Source organism: Equus caballus, chromosome 2, assembly GCF_041296265.1.
Source record: "Equus caballus isolate H_3958 breed thoroughbred chromosome 2, TB-T2T, whole genome shotgun sequence".
Classification (NCBI taxonomy): Eukaryota; Metazoa; Chordata; class Mammalia; order Perissodactyla; family Equidae; genus Equus; species Equus caballus.
Genome location: NC_091685.1, coordinates 72274399 through 72295559, shown reverse-complemented (window position 1 = coordinate 72295559; position 21161 = coordinate 72274399). Strand labels below are relative to the sequence as shown.

Here is a 21161-nt window from a genome sequence, read left to right as displayed (position 1 = left end):
TCCCTACCCAGGGCTCCTGGTGGTCCTGTTGCATCGCATAGCCCCAGGAGGCATCACTCACCCAGAAGACACAATGATGGTGCTCTCTGCAGTTGTACAAAGCCTTGGCTCACCTCCATGGGTGGGTTTATGCCCCTGGGGTGAATGTGCTTATGATGAAGGAGTTGGTCACTAAGGGCTGTAACACTCTGGCCTTGGGCCTGGTAGGAAGTGAGGTCCCCACAACCAAGCCTGGTTCTAGGGAGTCACTGTTTCCAGAGCTGCTACAAAAGGCCTTTGCTCTAGCCTAGATGGAGTGGCAGGGGCAGAGGACACAAAATTCAGGGACAGATTCAATCTCTCCCCCATCCCCTTTTACTGAGAAGACCTAACCACTCCCAACTCCTTAGCTGCTGTGGTCACCCCTACCCTCTGCCACCCTATACCCATGAGCTGACAAGGAGTTGAAAGGGTTTGACTCAAAGTCCCCAGGCCAGTTTGGCTCAGATCCTCCTTCACTGAGATGAAAGTAATGCGGAAGATCTTTAACCTGAAGGTCCCCGGCCACTAAGACTGGAGCAGATGGGGTGCAAACCCTGAGATCAATTTCTGCAGGAGATACTGCCTCTCTCCTGAATACCCTTGGTCACTGGGTGAGTTGGGGGCCTTGTCTGGCTCTGGACTCTGCATGTGATTTGCCAACACCAGGCCCTATTCAGCCATCAGCTCCTCTCCACCCTAATCACTTAGTGATGTGGGATCAAGCCCATCGGGACTTGCCCTCACACCCAAGCTACTAGAAAACTCAGGGACATGAGTGAAGGAAGGGCTTGGAGCACTTCAGGAAGACTGACATCTGGATTCCCTGCCATGGCGGACAGGGGCTCTTGAACACTTGCTCTCTGGGGATGGAATGGGTCATGTTATTCCTCCAAGAAAACTTTAGGTCCAAAAGATACGGTGTTTGGTACCAACAACCCTCCACCTACTCTCATCCTTATCTGTAAAATGTCAAAGAAAAATGACAATAAATCTAAACATTTCCCTTCTACCAAAGCTCTGCGGCAGAACCCATGCCTTTCTAAAAGAACACATCTTAATTCCCATCCAGGTACGTGCAGACCCCTCTTTTTAAGGATAAGCAGAATCACAACAGACAGAATTCTCCAAACATATGAAAAGATTGAACAGTGCAGAGGAGACCAATCTGAAATACCAGAGTAACTGGCCCCTGTCAGAGAATACTGCAAGAAATGGGAGAATTCCTTAGAGAATGTTTAACTTGGATTCCTAACGAGTCCTTACAAAGAGTTTGCAGGTGGGCCTCCCTCAGCAGCTTTCCACGTGGACACCTGGCAGTTACCTGCGAGCAGAGAAGCAGAGCTGAGCCCAGGAGGGCTGGAGTTTGCAGTAAGACTGCGCTTCCCAGCCCCACCCTCCAAGCTGCCTGGCACCGCAGAGACTGGTACCCTGTGGCATCTGACAACCCCTTTCTATTTTGGAGTTGTGTGAGAGAATGGAATGACAGAAGGAACAGGGGAGTATGCAAAAGCACAGGTCACTAGGGATAATCTTTGGCCACGTCAGATGACACCTCCCCCAGGTCTCCCAGCCCATGCGAAGCCAGCCCTGTGAGGGAGTTGGGTCCCCCAGCATTAGCCAAGGGAACACGCTTTGCAATTTGAGACACAGGAATCCATGATCTGGACTCGCTGTCCTTGAGGATCAGCAAAGAATTGTCTGGCTCCCAGGATGTTTCCCTCTGCAAGAGAGGAACACAAACAATTCTGGATACTTCTTCTCCATTTTGTCCTGTCAGGAAGGAAACATTTTCTAAAGTCACCCTATGTTCTTGATCTTGAGAAATCACCAGCAGAGTTATAGACATCACAAGAACTGCAGAATCAACAACAATGTGTTTCTTTCCTCTTCGTGGCCATATGCCCAGAGGGAGAGATGTATTATAAGAAGCAGAGAAAATGATTAGAAATGGAAAAAAAATCACATAAAGGGAACGACTGGCCAAGATGTGAGTCCAAATAGCAAATGAGGAGGCTTGCAAGCGTTCGCAGCAGCAAGCACTTGCTGAAATTGCTACTCTTGCCAGGGCTGTGGGTTCTCTGCACACAATTATATGAACAGCACAGTAGGCAAGGGGCTGTGTGACTGTTCTCACAGATGAGCTGCTCTTAACTTTGCACAAGAAAAATCAGTGCAAGGAAAACATTGTCATGTTTATATATCAAATATCATTCTGGGTTCAATGAGATTTTTGTATGATTTTAAAGACATCCCTTTTATATGTCAATCCCCCTAAATTCTGCCAGCAGGATTTACACATCATTGCACAATTACAGTATAGCAAGAACACAGAAATTTTATTTCAATTAGGGTCTACAAGATCTTTGCAATCTTTTCCTGAAGAGGAATAGCTTTAAAAAAAAACCCCAAAAAACAGAGGAGGGAAAAGGGTCAGTAAGGACAGCTGCCAAGAATTTCTTGGTTTGGTTCCAAAGCATTCTGAGCAGAATCTCTCAGAATGTCAAATGTAACAGCCCACTCAGGGATTCAGTTGGATTGTCGGCGATGTGAGAAGAGATTGGGAGACAGAAAGTTCTTTCTCGGTTCTTCTCTCTGCTACAATAGATACTGTTGACCTCTACTTCTGGAAACTGCTCTCCTGGCTTCTGGAATGTGTGACTTATTCCGACCCTCTCTTCCTGGTCTTCTTACCAGGAGAAAATGCTGTGTGATGTTCTTCTTCACGCAGCGACCTCCCTGTGAGCCTCTCCAAACCGCGGCTTTTGGTCCTGAGCTTGTCCACCCAACACACTCCTTCTCCTTGAAGGAGTTCAAAAAGACTTGATTGATGTTTTCCTCACTGTCACCTCACTTGAACCTAAATTTCCTATTTTCAGCTGCCTACAAGACATCTACAGTTTAAACCCCGGCCATCATTTCAAGCTCAATATTTCCACAATAAAACCGTCTTTACCTGGAACTACTCTTCCTATCCAACCCCTGCAGCCCTTTTAAAGCCTTCCCCGATGCCACAGTCATCCTGATGCAGATCTTAGATTACTTTTGTTTTTTCTCTTCTCTTTCCTGTACTCATTCAGCTATCAATTCCTATTGGCTCTTTTTTCAAAAATGTCTCTTCTAGCTTGACTTTCCTCTTCCTTCCCTCTGCCACCCCACCTACCTCCCATGGTAGGGCTCCCCATCTCCTCATTCTTCCCGACTCCCTGACCCCCTGGGGCCTCTCTGTAACTCTAATCTTACATACGATGCTGGCCTCATCTGTTCTCCATGTCACTCCTGTATTAGGAAACCTTTGGCAGCATCAAGGCAAACACTTCTGCTTGGTTTGCATGACTTGCTAGCATCCAGTCATACGCTAACTATAAAATACACATTTGTTGCATGGGTCATGGGGTTTCCATCTCCCCACAAATGTGCCTGCCTGGTGTCTGCTGCCGAGCCACTGTGCTTGGGGGCCTGTCCCCAGCACGTCCTTTGCTTTCTCTGATACCTATTCAAACCTCTCTCCATTCTTCACTGCCCAGGTCCTATCACCTTTTGATCTAAAACTTCCTCCTGCCTTCCTGGGCCTCCCTCTCCTCCGAGTTCATGCTGTGTTTGTAATCGCTACCTCAAAGTTATCGTAATGATGCACTGTCTTCTAACATTTCTTATAATTTCAATTTGTATTTTCTCCCCAACCAGACTGTAATCTCCTTGAGGACAGGGACAATGTCTTTTATTTCTTCCTTCTATTATCCTCTCCTCTCGATATCTCTTTTCTTTCAATGATCTCACTTTTGAAGCTATTTTTATTTTTACTGTGTTTCTTGTATATATTGTGGTAAGCGATCTCCAAACATTTGCAGAATAAAAAAGCATTTCCTCTGTATCTTTCACAATACCTATCACTGTGCTAGCTAAACACACAGTGGTGTGTGAGAACTCACTCAATAAATATGTAATTGGTTTTGAAATATAGTAGGGCATATGTCTATTCACTTCAGGCAACTAAAGAATATATTTCAGCTCCTTAAGAATCCAGATCTAAATGGAGTCATTTCAGTCTTTTTCCCTCTCTGACTCAGCTGTGCTGTCTTTTATTATATCCCGGTACCCTGATCTTCACTTGATACAACTAAAACTGAAGAGAGAGAAAAAGTAAAAACAAACACCGCCAAAGACCTCAGTGGCTCCTCAGATGGGGATTTAAGGGGACTCGTTGGTAGACCTTTTCTAGATGAGGACATTTGTTTATGGAATATTCCGCCAGCTGCTAAGCTCCACTACCCAACACCTACCCTGAAAGGGAGGGTAGGGCAGGCAGAGATGGAGACACAGAGAGACAGTGAGATGAGAAAAATAATCCAAAACAGAGAATTTTTTTTAAGAAAAAAAAACCCAATGCTTTCTCTGGCATAAGGAATAGTTCAGGATCAAAGGCTAAGATTCTGATTTTAAAAGTTTTGGGTCTGCTTTCTTCATGCCTAAGCCACTGGGTGAATTTAGATGGTGGGAGAGATCATTACAGCTTTGCTTACGCAAAACATTTCTTTTGTGATATCCTCTTCTTGAAAGCTTCACTCGCTTCACTCACTTCAGTTTTATTATAGGGGCTGACTGATAATATGCCAATCCCACACATCTGTCTCAGTGGGTAAATAAATCACAGGAAAGAACATTGCAGCTTAAAGGGTAGAAATTCAAGCCCAGCTTTGATTTCTGCAACCATCACCACATCAGAGCAATCCCACAATTGCTACCCCGTAGAACAAGCACTGCCAGCTATATATGGAGACTGCCCTCTTGCTATGGTGGCCGGAGCAAGAGAGGGAGCAGGCAGCTCGTCATATTTCTTCATATCTGCGAGAGCCCGGCTCTTCCTTTCCAGACAAGAATGGAGGAACGATTCCTCACTCCCTCCTTTAAACTCGCACCCTTGCAGGTGGCTCTTTTGCATGCGCTTGGCTGCTTGAGCGCCATGGGGCCAACATAACATGTGAGCCATTTTTAAGTACTATGTCTCTTAAATTATTCTCTACATCCATCTTCATCTACTGGACACAGGGTTTCAACAACCAAGGTGGTCTCATTTGATAGAGTGGTTTAAAGCTAGTAGTTGTTTCACACAAAGGACCCACAAGACTTGGTGGTGCTATCATCTGGTATCTTCTAAACCAGGAAAAAGATTTTTACCCACAGAATCCCCCAAAACAGGATTCTCAATCAGAATCAGTTCTGAACAAAACTTCTTACTAAACCTTTGTAAGAAAGAAAAAATGAAAGAGGGTTACAAATTAAGACCGCAGGCGATGGCTGAATTAGCTTGTATTAAAGAGCGAGCTGGCAGCCAGGCATTAGTCTTCACTGTTTCTGCCTTTAGGGAGTTTATTGAATGTGCTTTTGTGATATAATTTATAAGGAAATTGGTTATACTCAAAAGGACATTTTTACTTTACGTCTTGTAGCACCCTTGAGTGCTTAAAAAACGGGAGAGGGTAATTCCATTAAGCTTTCAATTTTCACTGGCAAGAAATGAACCAGATGTGATTGGAAAGATAAGGTCCTGGCCTTCACCTGACCTGACCTTGCTCCAGGGGTCAGGGAATAAGAGGCATGGCCTTTGTTCCAGAGGTGTCATTTCACGTTTAATTAGAGGGCTCGAATTCCATTTTTTTCTCTATAAACCCCACCCCCCCAATCTGCTGAGAAAATGTTCATTAAGTTCACAGTAGGCGGATCACTGATCATCGTCTTAACAGCTTTGGGAGTCATGTGTTCATGCTGGTGATCCGCAGTGGACTCAGGATCATGATGAATGTTAAAATCAGGACACACGTGGATGAGACGAGACCTGACCTTTGAGGAATTACAGATCTCGTTTGCATAGAAGGCTGCCCTCCACCCAGTCACACCAGAAGCCCTCAGTAGAGTCTCCCAGTTCTCTCCTTGGATCTCATCTCTTACTTCATCTATTTCTTCGAGGGCAGGGGGAGGAAGAAACTATTAAAAATGAAAGAAATAATCTCTGTTGCTCAAAGTTAAGATGCTTCCACATATCTTGGGAGGGTTTCTAATACGATCAATTCTGTGACACTTAACTTATCAGTTGGAACCTTCAAATGAGAAACTGGATATGGTATAGCAATGCCATGGCTTTGTTTTCCCCCCTTTTTTGGGTGATCATTTAAAAATAGATTTTTATTCTCTAAAACTGCACTAATATGGTAGCCATTAGCCACGTGTGATTATTTATATTTAAATGTAAATTAATTCAAATAAAATCAAGTTAAAGATTCAGTTCCTCAGTCACAGTAGCCACATTACAAGGGTTCAACAGCCACGTGTGGTTAATGGCTCCTATCTTGGGCAGCGCAGATCTCTAATGGTTCCAGCACTTCCCAGAGCAGTTCTCCTGGACAGCACTGCTCTAGAATAAATATTGATGAAGTTTATTTCTCTCCTATGCTTATGTACATATATTCAGAATTCCCAAACATTTAAATAGCAATTCAAATGTCCTTTTACAACTACCATATGACTATTTGAGCTGTCATTTAGGTCTCGTGATTTAATGGCCAGCTGGGTATGGCAGACTGATCTCCTTCAATAGTGGGTCTTTCAGACACTCCACTTTCACAAATAATTGAACTCCTTGAAAGATAAATTTGAGAATCTGCAGAAAGAGCTGGAGAAAGCCTACAGCTGTAGTACCAGCAAAGACTCTATGAATTTTACATCTTATTTGCTCCAACACTTTCTGCTCTGTGAGGGAGGGCTTAGTTTTTTTGTTACTACTTGTCTTCTTGCCTACAGCAGCTCTATTGAGAGGGTGTCACATTAAGCCTAAAGGCCCCTTCCTTTGTGTGAACCAACAGGAGTGGGCAAGGTCTATGAGTTCCAATTTGCCAAGCAGATAACCCTGGCTCTTGCTCTCTCATCTTCCACCACCTGGATGATGAGCTCTGTGTTGAATATCTGCATCTATTTCCATGGATAATTAGGTAGTATGCTTGCCTAAAACTGCTAGCAACTCCTCTGGCAATTTTCAAATCAGGACACACAGGAGCGACAGCCACCAGCAGAAGTCCTGCCTGGTGTCAGATATGTCCTCAGATGAGATCAAATTCTGGAAGCCTGCATGCAAGACTCATCTTTGGTTGATAATTTTCCTTAGTTTTGCACCATGGCAGGAGTTTTCTTAGGGGTTCTGCATCTTGGGAACACAGGCAGAGGCCCCAGTGAAATCTTAGGATTGATTTAAGTATGTGTAAAGTTTATTTTGTAAGGACTTTTTCATGGGATCCATCGTATCATAAAACAAGTCAGTTGGTTCTCAATTTCTCAAAGTAATGGTGAAGGAGTAAAAGTCAATCCTTTATGGAAAATCAGCCTCAGGGTTATCTTGGGTTCTTAAAGACACTGTGCTCTGAACACTCATAAAAGGAGTGGAAATGTGGAATGGCTTTTTCTAAAAGATGGCACTTTTCTATCTGTTCTTGAACTGAATAGTGAAATGAGTAATAATTCTCACCAAAGTGGGTATCCCGTGTTTTTTAGCTTAATTTCAAAGATCTCATTTTCCTAAGAAATTTTTAATGTTTGTCTTCCTCCCACTTCCCCTCTCCCTTCCAAACATATGACATCCATAGAAGGCCAGGGGCTTTAGTTTTCTGTGTCTCTTTCTGATGAGAGACTCACTTTAAGTAAGTTAGCTTAAGGTCCCATCTTCAACGGTGAAGGCAACCACCATTCCAGTTTCTTGTATATCCTTCAAGAACTATCATATTCATATACAAGCTGAGAGATGTATTATATATGTCTTTCCCCTCCAGACTTTTTACTAAATGGTAGCATACTCTTCATTGTCTTTTTAAACTATACATCTCAGAGATGTTTCCATATTGATATATAAGGGACTTCCCCGTTCTTTTTATGGTTATGTAATATTCGGTTGCATACACTTAATCAAATTCATTTAACCAGTTCCCTATTGATGGACATTTAGGTTGTTTCTAATATTTTACTATTATAAACAACACTGCAGTGAATATGGTAATGTCATTTTATACTTGATGAATAAGTATATCTAGAAGACAAATTCTTAGATGTAGAATGAGTAAATGCATTTGCAATTTTGATATTTTCTAGATTCCTCTCCCTAGATGTTTTATCAAATTATATTCTCATCAGCAAAATATTAAGTGTTCCTCATTTTGTCAACACAGTGATTTCTAATTTTTAAAAGTTTCCAATTTTATAGGTGAAAAATTTCACTGTAGTTAATGTGCATTTACATTTGGGATGAGGCAGAGCATGCTTTAATATATTGGAATTTCTTTTTTGATGAACTGTCACTTTATATTGGTATCAGTCAGGTTGGCTGTAAGAGATCAGACTGCAGTGGCTTAAACTCAAGGGGTTTATTCTCACATAAATCCTATCTGCAGATCAGTAGTTCAGGTTGGCATGAAGGCTGCAAGTTTATCAGGGTCTCAAGCTCCTTCTTTCTTTCTCCTCCACCATATTTAAAATGTGGCTTCCATCTTAAAGTTCACTTTATGGCTCAAGATCATTGCTGGAGTACCAGCCATCACGTCTACATTGCAGGCTGCAAGAAGGAAAAGCAAAATGGTAAAACAGTGTGTGCCTCCTCCTTCTTAAGAAGCCTTACCAGAAGTTCCCTTCAACAATTTAGCTTATATCTCAGCAACAACTTAGTAACATGGCTGCATCCAAGGGAAACTGGAAAATGTAGCTTTTTAACTGAGCACATTGCCCAGCTATCAGTTAATAAGGAACAAGAGAAAAATGGATGTTGGAGGCAATTGGTAGTTTCTGTCACAAATCCTTGGCCAATTTTACGTTTGGGTTTTTCTTATTCTTACTGATTCCTAGGAGCTCTTTATATATAAAGGAAATTCTTGTCTGCTACAGGAGTTACAAATAATTTTTTTCCCATTATTTTCTTTTGACTTTGATTATGGTGTTTTGTCATGTAGATATTATTTCTGTAGCTAAATGTATCAATGTTTTCTTTTTTATGGTGTCTGGGTTTTGAGTCAGATGTAGGAAAGCCTTCTCACTTTGAAGTCTATTATGGTTTCTTCCAGTAATTTCATAAGGATTCAGACCTTGAAAGATTCAACTCAAGGTCAAAGCCTTCTGGAACCAAATTTCTTTTTTCTTTTTGGTGAGGAAGATTGTCCCTGAGCTAACATCTGTGCCAATCTTCCTCCATTTTGTATGTGGGTCACTGCCACAGCATGGCTTGATGAGTGGTGTGGAGGTCCACACCCGGGATCCAAACCCACGAACCCTAGGCCACGGAAGTGGAGTGCACAAACTTAACCACTATGCCACTGGGCGGGCTCCCCCAAATTTCTTATCTAAGTTGTAAGCAATAGCAGCGGCTCACTGATTACTGGCGGGGATAGTTCTGTTATCTTTGGAGACTTAACAGTAGCACTAAAGTAGCCTTACCCTAGAATAATACCACTGAACGACGGCTCAAAGATTAATGCCAATTGCAGGTCGCTTAAACACGGTTACTGGGAGTCTGGATCATTGCAGTGCAGTAAGAATTTGCATCGAATGAGATCAAGGTGGTGTTTTTGAAATGGAAATCTAAATAGCCAACTCAGAAAGTTATTAATAGGAAACATAAAAGGGATAAAAGAAACATTCATTTTTAAACCAGAGAGAGGATATTTTAAAATGGTAATAGTTCACATTGGCTGGTTACCACTCCAGTAATTCCCTCCTGTTGCTGGTGATAATTACTACCAGGAACAGAGCAAAGTCCCTAGCACTCCCCACTACAGCCTGGAGTTCCGAGGAGTCAGTGAAGGGTAAGCTCTTGCTAAGCCTGGACATTGGCTACTCTCTTGTAAATACCCTCTCCGTGATTGTGGTAGGTTGGCAAATTCTTTTTCTTGGAAAGGAGTAATTTCAACAGGATGCTATCTTGATAGAGACATAGTTTAATTTGTTCAAAACAACTTTTAAAAATTTCACATGGATATAGACAAGCTGTACAACTTAGTCTAACATCTATTAAATGCATTTTCTAAACTTGAATTCTAATTGTCGTTTAGGGCTTTGGATTGAAATATTCACCTGAACGTCTGGAGGGATGAAAAACATTGTTCTGTTCTTATTGTTTTGTCAGTGCCTTCCAGTGGATTCTGATTCCTAGTGAACCTGTGTACAGCAGATGGAACCCTACTAGGTCTTTTTGCTATATCCTCTCACCTTCCGGCCTCTATCAGACAATGCTCTGCTGCTATTCATAGGGTTTTCATGGCAAATTTTCCCGGAAGTGGGTGGACAAGTCTTTCTTCCTAGTCTTTGTTAGTCTGGAAGCTCCGCTGAAACCTGCTCACCACGGGTAACCCTGCTGGTATTTGAAATACTGGTGGCCTAGCTTTCAGCATCACAGCAACATAAGCTGCCATAGTATGACAACTGACAGATGGGTGGTGTGGTTCCCTGACTGGGAAACGAACCAGGCCATGGAGGTGAGCATGCTGAATCTTAGCCACTAGACCACCAGGGCTGGCTCCTATTCTCATTAGGAATAGAAAATTAAACGCATAGCAGTTGGAAACATCACCTTAATTTGTCCCTTCCAAATCCAATTAGACCCCGTAAGGCATTATATGCACATACTCCAAGAGAGTGAGATGAAAGATTGGAAACCAGAGATGAAAATGATGCCACAGACTAAAAGAGCACTTTTCAAATCAGTGACATTGTCTCCTTCTCTCCTCACCTTCACCCAGGGAGGTGGGGCAGCAAACAAGGGGAAACCAAGTAATAAGTGACCTGCTCGGGTGTTTACAGAGATAGCTTTTGGCAAAGCTATGATACCAGGTAGAATTCCTGATTTTTAACTCTGATAAGTAATTTGATAGGAACAAAAAGTTAAATTAGGAAAATATTTTTTAACATGACATACATAGTCTTCCAAACGACTTACTGGCATTCCATGGAAGATTAAAATTATGGTGAGACTAAAGATGATGTCCCCAAGCCTTGCTGAGACCTACATTGCATAGAGTCGGTTATAGGTCTTGTACTCCTTCTATGGCTAAGATAAAACTTCTAGCAGTCACCAGACTAATTTAGTCACCAGGAAGGGGGAGAGAGGAGCAGAAGAGTGACACAGTCCCTGGTAAGACTTCGCCAAGTCTTTTAAGAAGACTTTAAGCTTCCTGGGGAATCGATTTGTTAGCTCGAGGGGTGTGTGATAACCACCAAGCTGATTACTGTAGACATCCTCTGCTTGAGGTACACGCAAAGAACATTTATGGAGTAGAAATTAAGTCAAATGTATTCCAGGTTAAAAAAACAAAAAAGCAAAATTTTAAGGATTGACATAAGGGACACCATAAAGGTTGAACATCAAATTTTAATCTTGAACCTCTTCTCCAGTCTTCAAATTATTAACATGAAAAGGAATGATAAATTGCAATTTTATCATTACCATATCGCTGTGTAACAAGCCCTTGTTACAAAATCTCCATCTACTGTCTCCAAAAAACCAATAGAAAACCCATACATTATATTATCTAAGTGATCTATTAACAGATGAAATTTTAACCAACTTCATACCAGGAAACTATTAACAGAGGTACTTCAATCACATAGCTTAAAATATGGAGAAAAGACAGGTAAAAAAATTATCTTAACCTGTAGTAGTCTTTTTACTTTTTAAAATTTTTATAAAATACACTAATTTCCCAAAATAAAGAATATTATGACACATTGGTGTCAACTTACACAGATGAAAGCTGATGTCAGCTTTTTTTCCTAACTAAAGTTCATTTCACCAAACCTTTATATATTACATGAATATCCAAGTAAAGTATTTTTAAAAATTCAACACACAGGAACATAATGTACAGTGTTTTATAAAAAAATGGTTAATTTAGGAATGATTTCATTTCAATCACATAATATATCTTTTTAAGACTATGAAACCTCTTGCTATTGCAAGGAGACTTTTCAGTTCACGTTTCCATTTCCCAGTTGTAATTCTCAAAAGCAAAAGAATGCAAAGGTTTTTTTTTTTGTTGTTTTTTTTAATGAGAAAACTGTAGCAATGATCTCATTCACTGCCAGGCTGTCTTCCCTCCTTTTGTTTTTAGGACTACCCAGACCCACGACTGCGTGGCACCGGAATGAAACTGGGAGAAGAGGCCAATGACATCAAAGAATGGATATAAAAAGACGGGCTCAGCTGGATCCTGCCACAATTGTAAGGTGTGGGCACTTTCACTCACGCCAAGCCTCCCAGAACTGCAAGGGAACAGTCACACGAGCGGTCTCCTGGCGCATCCTTTACATCTGCCAGCCGGGAGGACAGAAAGGAGCATTTTCACTGATGATTTGCGTAATGGCTGATGGATGCCTTAGCCAGGGAGGGAGCGAGTGAACTCAGAGACCTTGGTCAGTAGTGGCTTTGGGGTAGAGAAAACAGTATGTTTATTTTACACCTCCTGCGTTGGTCAATTCTGAGTGCAAACTCATCTCAACAGGAAATTGCAATGAAATATACACACCATGCACAGTCTATATTACTGTGGGAATCCAGTAACACATGCAAGATGGTGGGAAAAGAAACACACTGGATGAATGTAAACTTTTCACAGTGTTCCTTATAGCCTTGACTTGGCACGAGGGCATCACTTACCACCACTATCTCACAAATGTTTTATGGTGTCCCGGGCATGCAGATGACTTGGGGTAAAATGGGCAATTACACTTCAGAGCCATTCTCAGACAGGAGTACAACTTCAATTTTCCCAACTGCCAACCAATGAATTGAGCTGCTTCTGTTAGAAAACTAAATATATTCCTGAATACATTTTTGTTCAGGGTTGTGCTTTATTCTTCCTTATCCCTTCATTGACTTCATTCTAGAGAAATTAAAAACCCAAAAAATTAAATGGAGGATTAGGTCTTAAGGGTGATTCCTGGCCAACCAGAAAGACAGGGAATCACAAACTTTTTTTCTCTCAAGTTTCTGTCTCCCTACCCCAGGCCCTTATTGATACGGATTCAGTTGTGTGTTTCGGTTTCCCAAAGAGGAAAGCCAACTTAGAGAACCGGCATTTCTGTCTTAAAGAACAAAATACAACATTGTAGGGGGGTGAGGGGGCGGTTCATTCTACACCAAAAAGAATCTCTTGCTCTCAACAGGAGATAATCCAGCTTCTCCTTAGCTATCATTTCATAAATTAATAATTTCTTAAAATCATAATCCAAAGAATTTATCTATTACAAGAAAAATTCAAGTTTAAAAAAGCAAATAAATTAGTTAAGCCTTGTAAACAATTGTCCACTTAAGCTATATATCTTTTTAAAAAAGGTTTCTCTGTATAGTAAATCAGACAGTACAAGGCACACCTTACACATCAGAATCCAGAGCGATAACACCCACACACACGTCTTCTTCACACTCCTCGCTGGTCTAACTGTGCTGGGGGGCACTGGGGTCACACGCCAATCCTTTGCTCATCACCTGTCCATCTGGACGTCCACAAATGTGCTCTTTCCATTAAATTACTTTGTGCTATTTTGTTGTGTGATGTGACTTTAAGCGTTCTCCATGTTCGTCTCCTCAGATGTTTTCCACAAAGCTTCCTGGGAAAAGGCCAGTTTTCCCATTACGCTGTAACGTGCCTTTGAACCATCCATCCTCTCTTTTTTTATGAACAAACACAATATCTCCTTCTTTAAGTTCAAGTTCTGCCTCACTCTGAGGAGGATAGGAAACCACAACCCTGTGCCTAGAAAAGAGAGATGCATTTTAGTTAAGCTGGTTAAAGTAGTGATAAAAATGGTGCACTATTAGTCTATATAGCCTTAGACATGACCATGATGTAGCATGAGTTTTTTAACAATGTTTGTAAAACAACTCAAAATACCACTATTCTCTGTTTAGTAGAGACTTGGTATTATCCGAGTTTGGATACGTGTAACAGTCCGCTATGACCCAGACTGGTTTATTTGAGTGACCTTTACAGGGAGAGCCATTCCCATCCCCTCCCAGTGTTTGTATCTTGGCCATACAGAAGGAAAGTTTTGTTTCATTTCCCAGGACACGAAACGTCTCTGCCCTTCCCTCTCCAAGAAGAAAGGAGTGAATTTACTTGATTCGTGAGACTGGGAGAAACAGCTGAGCAGGGGAGTTCAGCCCTCTTTGAACTGCCTGCCTCTGGGCCGAGTGGGCTCTGCTCAGCCTCTGCTTCCACGTTGTAAGCACAGGGGGGTCAGGCCTGCCTTCGGGAAGTGGGTCTGGAAGTCCATCTCTGTGTTCCTCACACTGGGGTTTGCCATGGATGAGGCAGCAATTCTACGGAAGTTCATCTGCCCCATATACCCCAATTCTCCCTCAGGGAAGGTGTGCTAAGGTCCAGAGATGGAGGAGAGGACCATGGCCACAAATTCAATTCAACACCCCCAGGAATGAGGTTGACCTTCTGATCTCCATTAGTCTGATACCTGTATCTGTTTCTCCATTGGTTCTCAACTCAGACATCAGTGGGAAAAGGGGTAATTATCACCTAATTATCAACCAAAAGACCTGTCAGTGTAGTATTACCTATCCCCCTTTTTCCACGCTCCTTAGTCTCCTTCTGCAAAATTCTGGTTAGCAGCCATGGAAGCCAGAGGGAGGTGACTTGTTTTATGCTCCATATCCTTATATCCTTCTCTATTTTTCCAGCATTATTACTCTCCTTTATTCCTCTCTTGCTTTTCCAACCAAAGGGGGAAAAAAATGGTGGTGTATGGTAGCCAACCTCCCACAATGCATAGAGATGACCTGTGTGACCAATAAAATACCGTGACAATGACAGTGTGTGATTTCTGAGGGTAGGTCATAAAAGGCATTGTGGCTTCAACTTTACTTTCTCTTGGCTCACTCACTCTGAAAAATCAGCTGCCATGGGTGAGGCAACTCAACATCCCTATGGAGAAGACCCCACAGTGGGTAACTAAGGTCTCTTTCCCAAAGCCAAAACTAACTAGCCAACAGCGGTGTGCGTGGACCATCTTAGAACTGGGTCCTCCAGCCCCAGTCAGCCTTTCAGATGACTGTAGCTCAGGTTGACACCTGGACTGTAATCTCAATAAATACCCTAAGCCAGAATCACCCAGATAAGCCACTCCCAAATTCCCAACCCACAGAAAGTGTGAGATGACAAACGTTTATTGTTGTTTTAAGCCACTAAGTTTTGGGGGTAATTTGTCACACAGCAATGGATAACTAATAAATGTGGAAATACATCTTTCTCGGTTGGATGCTAAGTACTGAGTATTCAGTTATAAAGGTGATTTCAAGTTTCTAGTTTCATTTAGTTCTCAAAGCCAGAAAGTGAATTTAAAGCTTCATAGGACCCAGTCTCGACTGTGAGTAAAGGATGTTATGGTTTAAAAAATGACAGAACAAATACTATAGAACTGCCCTGAAACTCATGAAAACCATCAGAGGCTAGTCCTTTCAGAAGATTCACCAATCTCCCTTCCATAAAAACTAGAATCCACTCACATTAGGAAGGACCACGTGACAGTCCCAGACTACTACTCCACTAAAGAAGGCATCCCTGCAAAGGCTAAGTGGCTGCCCAAACAATTCCCGAGCTACTTTGGGCACAGGGACCAAATTATTCCCCAAAGTCTAAAGCAAAAGCACAGCATGGAGGCTGGCTTACCATTTCCAAGGAAGGTTCAGCTAATTCAAATATGAATATTTACAGACCACCAGGCTCAGGGTTCAAGCAAGCATGGAGCGAGGGAGGAGGCCTGGCACTGCGGGGGAAGCCCTGGCCTGAGGGGTTGACATAGCCTTTAAGGTCATTTGGAGCAGCTTAACTTCTGGCCGGTTATCTCAGTTCTCTCGACCTCAGTTTCCCCATCTGTAGAATAGGATTGTAGTGAACTAAACAGGTATTGTCACGTAATGTAGTGAGATTGTAAGTGTGATGCTCTTAGCACGCTATCTGTCACATAGTTCACACCCCAAAATGCTGGCTCCCATTACGATCATATGGCTCAGACAACAGCAGCGGGGCCTGGTGCTTCAAGGAGGTGAAGGATGGGCCCGTCAGTAGCTGGCCACCTCTATTCAGGACAGGAACTTAGGTCACCACCTAGAGAAGACCTGCCTGATAATAAGACATGACAAACTTTAGAATGACACAGTTAGGATTTTAGAATGCCTTCCCTGACATCTTTAAAAGCAGGACAGGGCTGGCCCGGTGGCGCAGCGGTTAAGTTCGCACGTTCTGCTTCTCGGTAGCCTGGGGTTCGCCGGTTCGGATCCGGGTGCAGACGTAGCACTACTTGGCACACCATGCTGTGGTAGGTGTCCCACATAGAAAGTAGAGGAAGATGGGCACGGATGTTAGCTCAGGGCCAGTTTTCCTCAGCAAAAAGAGGAGGATTGGCAGTAGTTAGCTCAGGGATAATCTTCCTCAAAAAAAAAAAAAAAAAAAAGAATAAAAGCAGGCCAAATAATTTCATCACGGACTTATCTGAAGGAAGAAGCCTAGTCCTTCCTTCAGAAGGAATGAAGGAAGGAATCCAGATAAGAATTCTCAAGTCTGATGCCAACATGCTGAAAAATCCATGTAAAAAGCAATGTGAAAGTTGCTCAAAAATTTGAGCAAAGCTTTATAATTCTGGAAAAACGTGTACACGTGACTCAAACCATATTCAGAAGATCTCTGATGAAATGTATTCCCCACTGGTTCTCTGTGAGCTGCCTTAAAGGTGAAATGGAACAAAAATAGTTCTTGAAAAACTTGAAGTGAATTAGATTAATATTTGCATTTTATAAAATGCACTAAACCAATTTTGTTAAAAGTTTTTTTGAACTAGAACTGCTGCTGGGCTAAGAACATAATCTTCCTGCCAAGTTCCCAGTGGGAGCAAATTTTCATTGCTAAGTTATAAACCTCTGGGGGGTGGAAGGAGAAACCACGTGCATAATGGAAACTGTGACACAGTCTCGATTGTATGAAGACTACCAGGTGCGGCGGTAACAGACTCTGCTTAGAAAGCTTCCAGCTTGGATCCTGGCCTTGAGCCTTGTGAGGTGTCTGCATACAGATTTCCAATACAGACTCTTACGGCCAAACACTGGGCACAACTGGCCAACTATCTCAGGCATGGAAAGGCTTTGCCAAGCAGAATGTTGACAGATCAACAAACAGATGGAAGGCGCAGCTGCGGGGGTCCTTCACAAGTGCGGCTCCACCCTTGGCCTCACTTGGGTTACGCTGTCTTTATGCGAATGGGGCTTTGGGAAGTTGTGAACATCAGGAGTCAAAGGCTACTCCCCTGTGACCTCTGTGGGATCTGCTGATGCACCCTGAAAATCTGCACACCATCCCCTCCTCCTCATGCTCACTGCCACCATCCTGGTGGACGAACTCACTACCTGTCACCTGCAAATACCCTACCTGTCCGCCCTGCCTCGACTCTCTTCCCGCCCTCACTCCACTCTACACGCAACTAACAGATTCATTTTCTTAACTGGCGACTCTATTTGTAGCTATCTATTGCTCAAAAATCATTACGGGCTTCTCAACGCCTGTGAGTAAGGTTAATCCCCGACCTGGTACATAAAGCCCTCAGTGATCTGGCCTCAATGTCTCTTTACAGCTATAGTTACTATTATCTCCAAGAATATACCAAACACTCTTCTAAACCCGAACACGTCCCCCAAATACGGCCTTTATTTCCCCCCCTCAGTACGTTGGTTTCTGTGGTTGCTTACGCTGGGCACTCCCTTTGACGACCCCCTGCCCACCCACACCCAATCAGCCTCTTGAAGCCTCGCTCCAATGCCCCCTGTGGAATCTTCTCTAGCCCCATGGCTGGAAGTCATCTCATGCTTGACCAGATCCCAGAGGCCTCACGGATATTTTTTACGGCACTCAGTGATTCTGCACTGGATCACTACCATCTGCATCCCTGTCTCATTTATTCTACCAGACTGTAAGCTGCTTGAGGGGCAAGATGATGGTAAATTCACTTCATATGCCTCACACCACTTAGCATAGTACATATGATAATTCTTAACAAACACACTGAATGACAAAAGAAAAGGCCTAAGTGTATAGTAAGATTTTTTTTAAATGTACAAAGCTCCTTAAAAAGGAAGGACATTCCTGGGGGTGGGGGTCTTGGCCCCACGGCCGAGCGGTCCAAGTTCTGCATGCTCTGTTTCGGCAGCCCAGGTTTGCGAGTTCAGATCCTGGGTGCAGACCTACTCCGCTCATCAGCCATGCTGTGGAGGTATCCCACATACGAAAAATAGAGGAGGATTGGCATGGATGTTAGCTCAAGGCTAATCTTCCTTAGGTGAAAAAAGAGGAGGATTGGCAACAGACATGACCTCAGGGTGAATCTTTCTCACCAAAAAAAACAAAAAAAGGAATGAAATTCCGACACATGCTGCAACATAGATGAACCTCAAAAACATTATGCTAAGTGAAATAAGCTACACACAAAAGGACAAATATCACACAATTCCACTTATGAGGTACTCAGAATAGTTAAAACAGAGATAGAAAGTAGGATGATGGTTGACAGGGTCTGGGGGGAAGAGAGAATGGGGAGTTATTGCCTCATGAGTGCAGAGTGTCAGTTTGAGATGCCGAAAAAGTTCTGGAAATGGATAGTGGTGATGGTTATACAATAATACAAATGTACTTAATGCTACTGAATTGTACACTTGAAAAAAAAGGTAAATTTTATGTATATTTTACAATGTAAAAAATAAGATGAATGAATAACTGAGTAAAGAAAAATAATGGAAAGATTAGTTAAAAAACAAACAAACAAAACATCCAAAGCTGAGTGGCGACTTGGTCACTGGACACTTCCTCCTGCTCCCTGTGAACAGAAAACTTGGGAGGCAGTGTGGGGTGTACAGTGTGGCTCACAGACTCAGCCTTGAATGGCCTCTGCCCTGTGGTGGCTGTGTGACCCTAACTCAGTTTTTGGTGGTAGTTACCAGGGTGAAATTCGAGAAACAGGCTTGCTATGTAAAGAAGCTCCATTGACATCCCAACCCCAATCTTCCTGGTTTGGGCTACAGTGTTCTGGCTTCTATCTAAATGGGTACTTGCAATCTTTTATTAGTATAAATTTTCTACGTCCTTTATTTTTCTGGCTTCTCTCATGTTCTCTATAGTTCATACATTTTTGTTTCTAATTTCCCCTGGTATAGACCAAATTGGACCCCCTGTGGCTCTGGGAGGTACCCGGTCCATCACCCTGGTCTGGGTGGGTAACCTTTTACTGCTTTCTGCCAGCTGCCACAGCAATCTAATATCTAATTAAGTATTTCACTGGCAAAACCATACTAGCTTGCTGTAGCTTGCTTGAAGTCCAAGTAAATTATGTCGATTGCTTCGCCCAGTGGGTTCATTGTCACTGACTCAAATTAATCATACTGCTTAAGCTCGACTGCCTTTCTGTAAATCTCTCTCTATCCAATTTGTATGTTTCCAAGTCTTCTAGCTTAATCCCTGATCAAAGACCATAGGGTCTTTCCTAATTTAGGAGATGGGCTTATAGGTATGTGGTTATCAGTTTAATTCCTAAACTTAAAAATATACACAGATAGAGATGACTTGCTGTGTCTCCTTAAGCCCTTTATCTGTATATTTTTTTGGGTAAGAGAAAAAAAGACTTGTCTTACAGACTTTCTTTTATTTGCCATCCCTTCTGAAATATTTTGTATCTATTTTCTCTTTGCAATTTCCCTAATTGTTTTTCCTCAATCCTTCTAAAATAGAGCCTAAAATATTAGTTCTATTATGTCTGCTGTCATCAATTATACATTTTCTGCTTCCAGGATGTAGCGTTATTTCTTGCATGTTTTCTTCAGTCTCTCTAACAAACACAAAAGAATTCTTTTGTTCCTTAGAGACTTGTCTCAGCTGACACCAAGACCTGTCAACACACTTCAAGGTTCATCCTCCTTATTGTGAGATTGCTGAAGTCTTTATATCACGTGAATGCTTCTTTCCATTGACAGCACTGGCTGCCCTGGTCGCATTCTTTTACTTGAGATTTATGGGACAGGGTCACGGTTTGAGAGGAAATTTTATGCTCGTTCTCACTGTAAACTGTAGGTGAATCCTATCTTACACTGCACCAACATTATACACTGAAAAATATTTCTCTGAAATTCAATCAGTAAAAATTTACCAAAAGAATCCCATGCTGTGTCTGCCCTTTGCCAGGGCAGGAGTTGTTGATATTTATATTGTGAATCAAGGAATCTAAGACCCTCAAAGGTTTTCTGAATCATACTGATATGAAAGTTAATCTGTCCCTCACTTTGAGCATTAAGTACTTTTTATTGTGTTGAAATTTTTGAAATATTAAAACAGGTAATCCCTAAATGATATACTTGATTGCTTTCTCCTAACCAAAACATTTCATTCCCAGTGGATAATAGAACGTTTTCCTATACTACTTGTTTCCATACATCTTTCCTGTTGTTTTTATAGTTTTTATAGACAGTAGTTATAAGCAAATAACTACTATCACTTATCATTGTATGATGGAAAAAGGGTGTGAAAAGTTGATCAGGCTGGCTATTATATTTAATATCACATTGAACACACGGGTTGTAAAAATATAAACTCGAGCAGAAATCTTCTCCAAAGACCCCTTTCCCACTTGTAAAGATTGAAATGGTTATAAAAAAGCTGCCAGAGAGTTCCAGCGGGCCCGTGCCCATCTGTCCCATCGTTAAACTCTCCCCATTCCCTATCTGATGGGCATCTCCCACTCCCCGAATCGCCATCACCTGTCTGCATTAGCAATTTCTCCTTTTCAGATGCACTGAACAGCAGGAGCCTGCTGTTAGAAATGAGCTCCTCTAAGAGGAAGGGGCTGGAATGCAGAAGCCACAGAGATTGAGGACATCTGGCAACTGAAAAGGAATGTATAATGGGGGAGGGAGGCGGCAGTGCCCAAGCCAGTGCCTAGGGAGAGTACGGGCAAAGTGAACCATCACTCAGAACAGTCACACAAACACCACAAATGACAGGGAAAAGAGGACAGAGACGCAGGGCACAAATGAAAACCCACAGATCAATGCCTGGGGGGGAAGAGGAGCCTTTGTG

The 21161-nt window shown here is 42.3% G+C and overlaps 1 protein-coding gene across 4 annotated transcripts in view; it reads right to left on the bottom strand.

Moving 5' to 3' along the window:
- The window catches only part of SH3RF1 (SH3 domain containing ring finger 1), a 183907-nt gene that overhangs the window by 14898 nt on the left and 147848 nt on the right, over nucleotides 1-21161 (bottom strand). The window contains exons 12-13 of one of the 4 annotated variants that reach the window (XR_011436688.1): nucleotides 13414-13796; nucleotides 8434-8611 (exon numbers count right to left, since the gene is read on the bottom strand). The exons of 1 other annotated variant lie outside the window; for it this stretch is intronic. Coding sequence is in view for 1 of the 3 variants with exons in the window: in XM_023636318.2 (XP_023492086.1) it covers nucleotides 13628-13796 (169 nt within the window). In the remaining 2 variants the exon portion in view is untranslated. Of the gene's footprint in view, nucleotides 1-8433; nucleotides 8612-11393; nucleotides 13797-21161 lie in introns of those variants that run through there. 2 more of the 4 variants (XR_011436687.1, XM_023636318.2) reach the window with 2 other exon arrangements.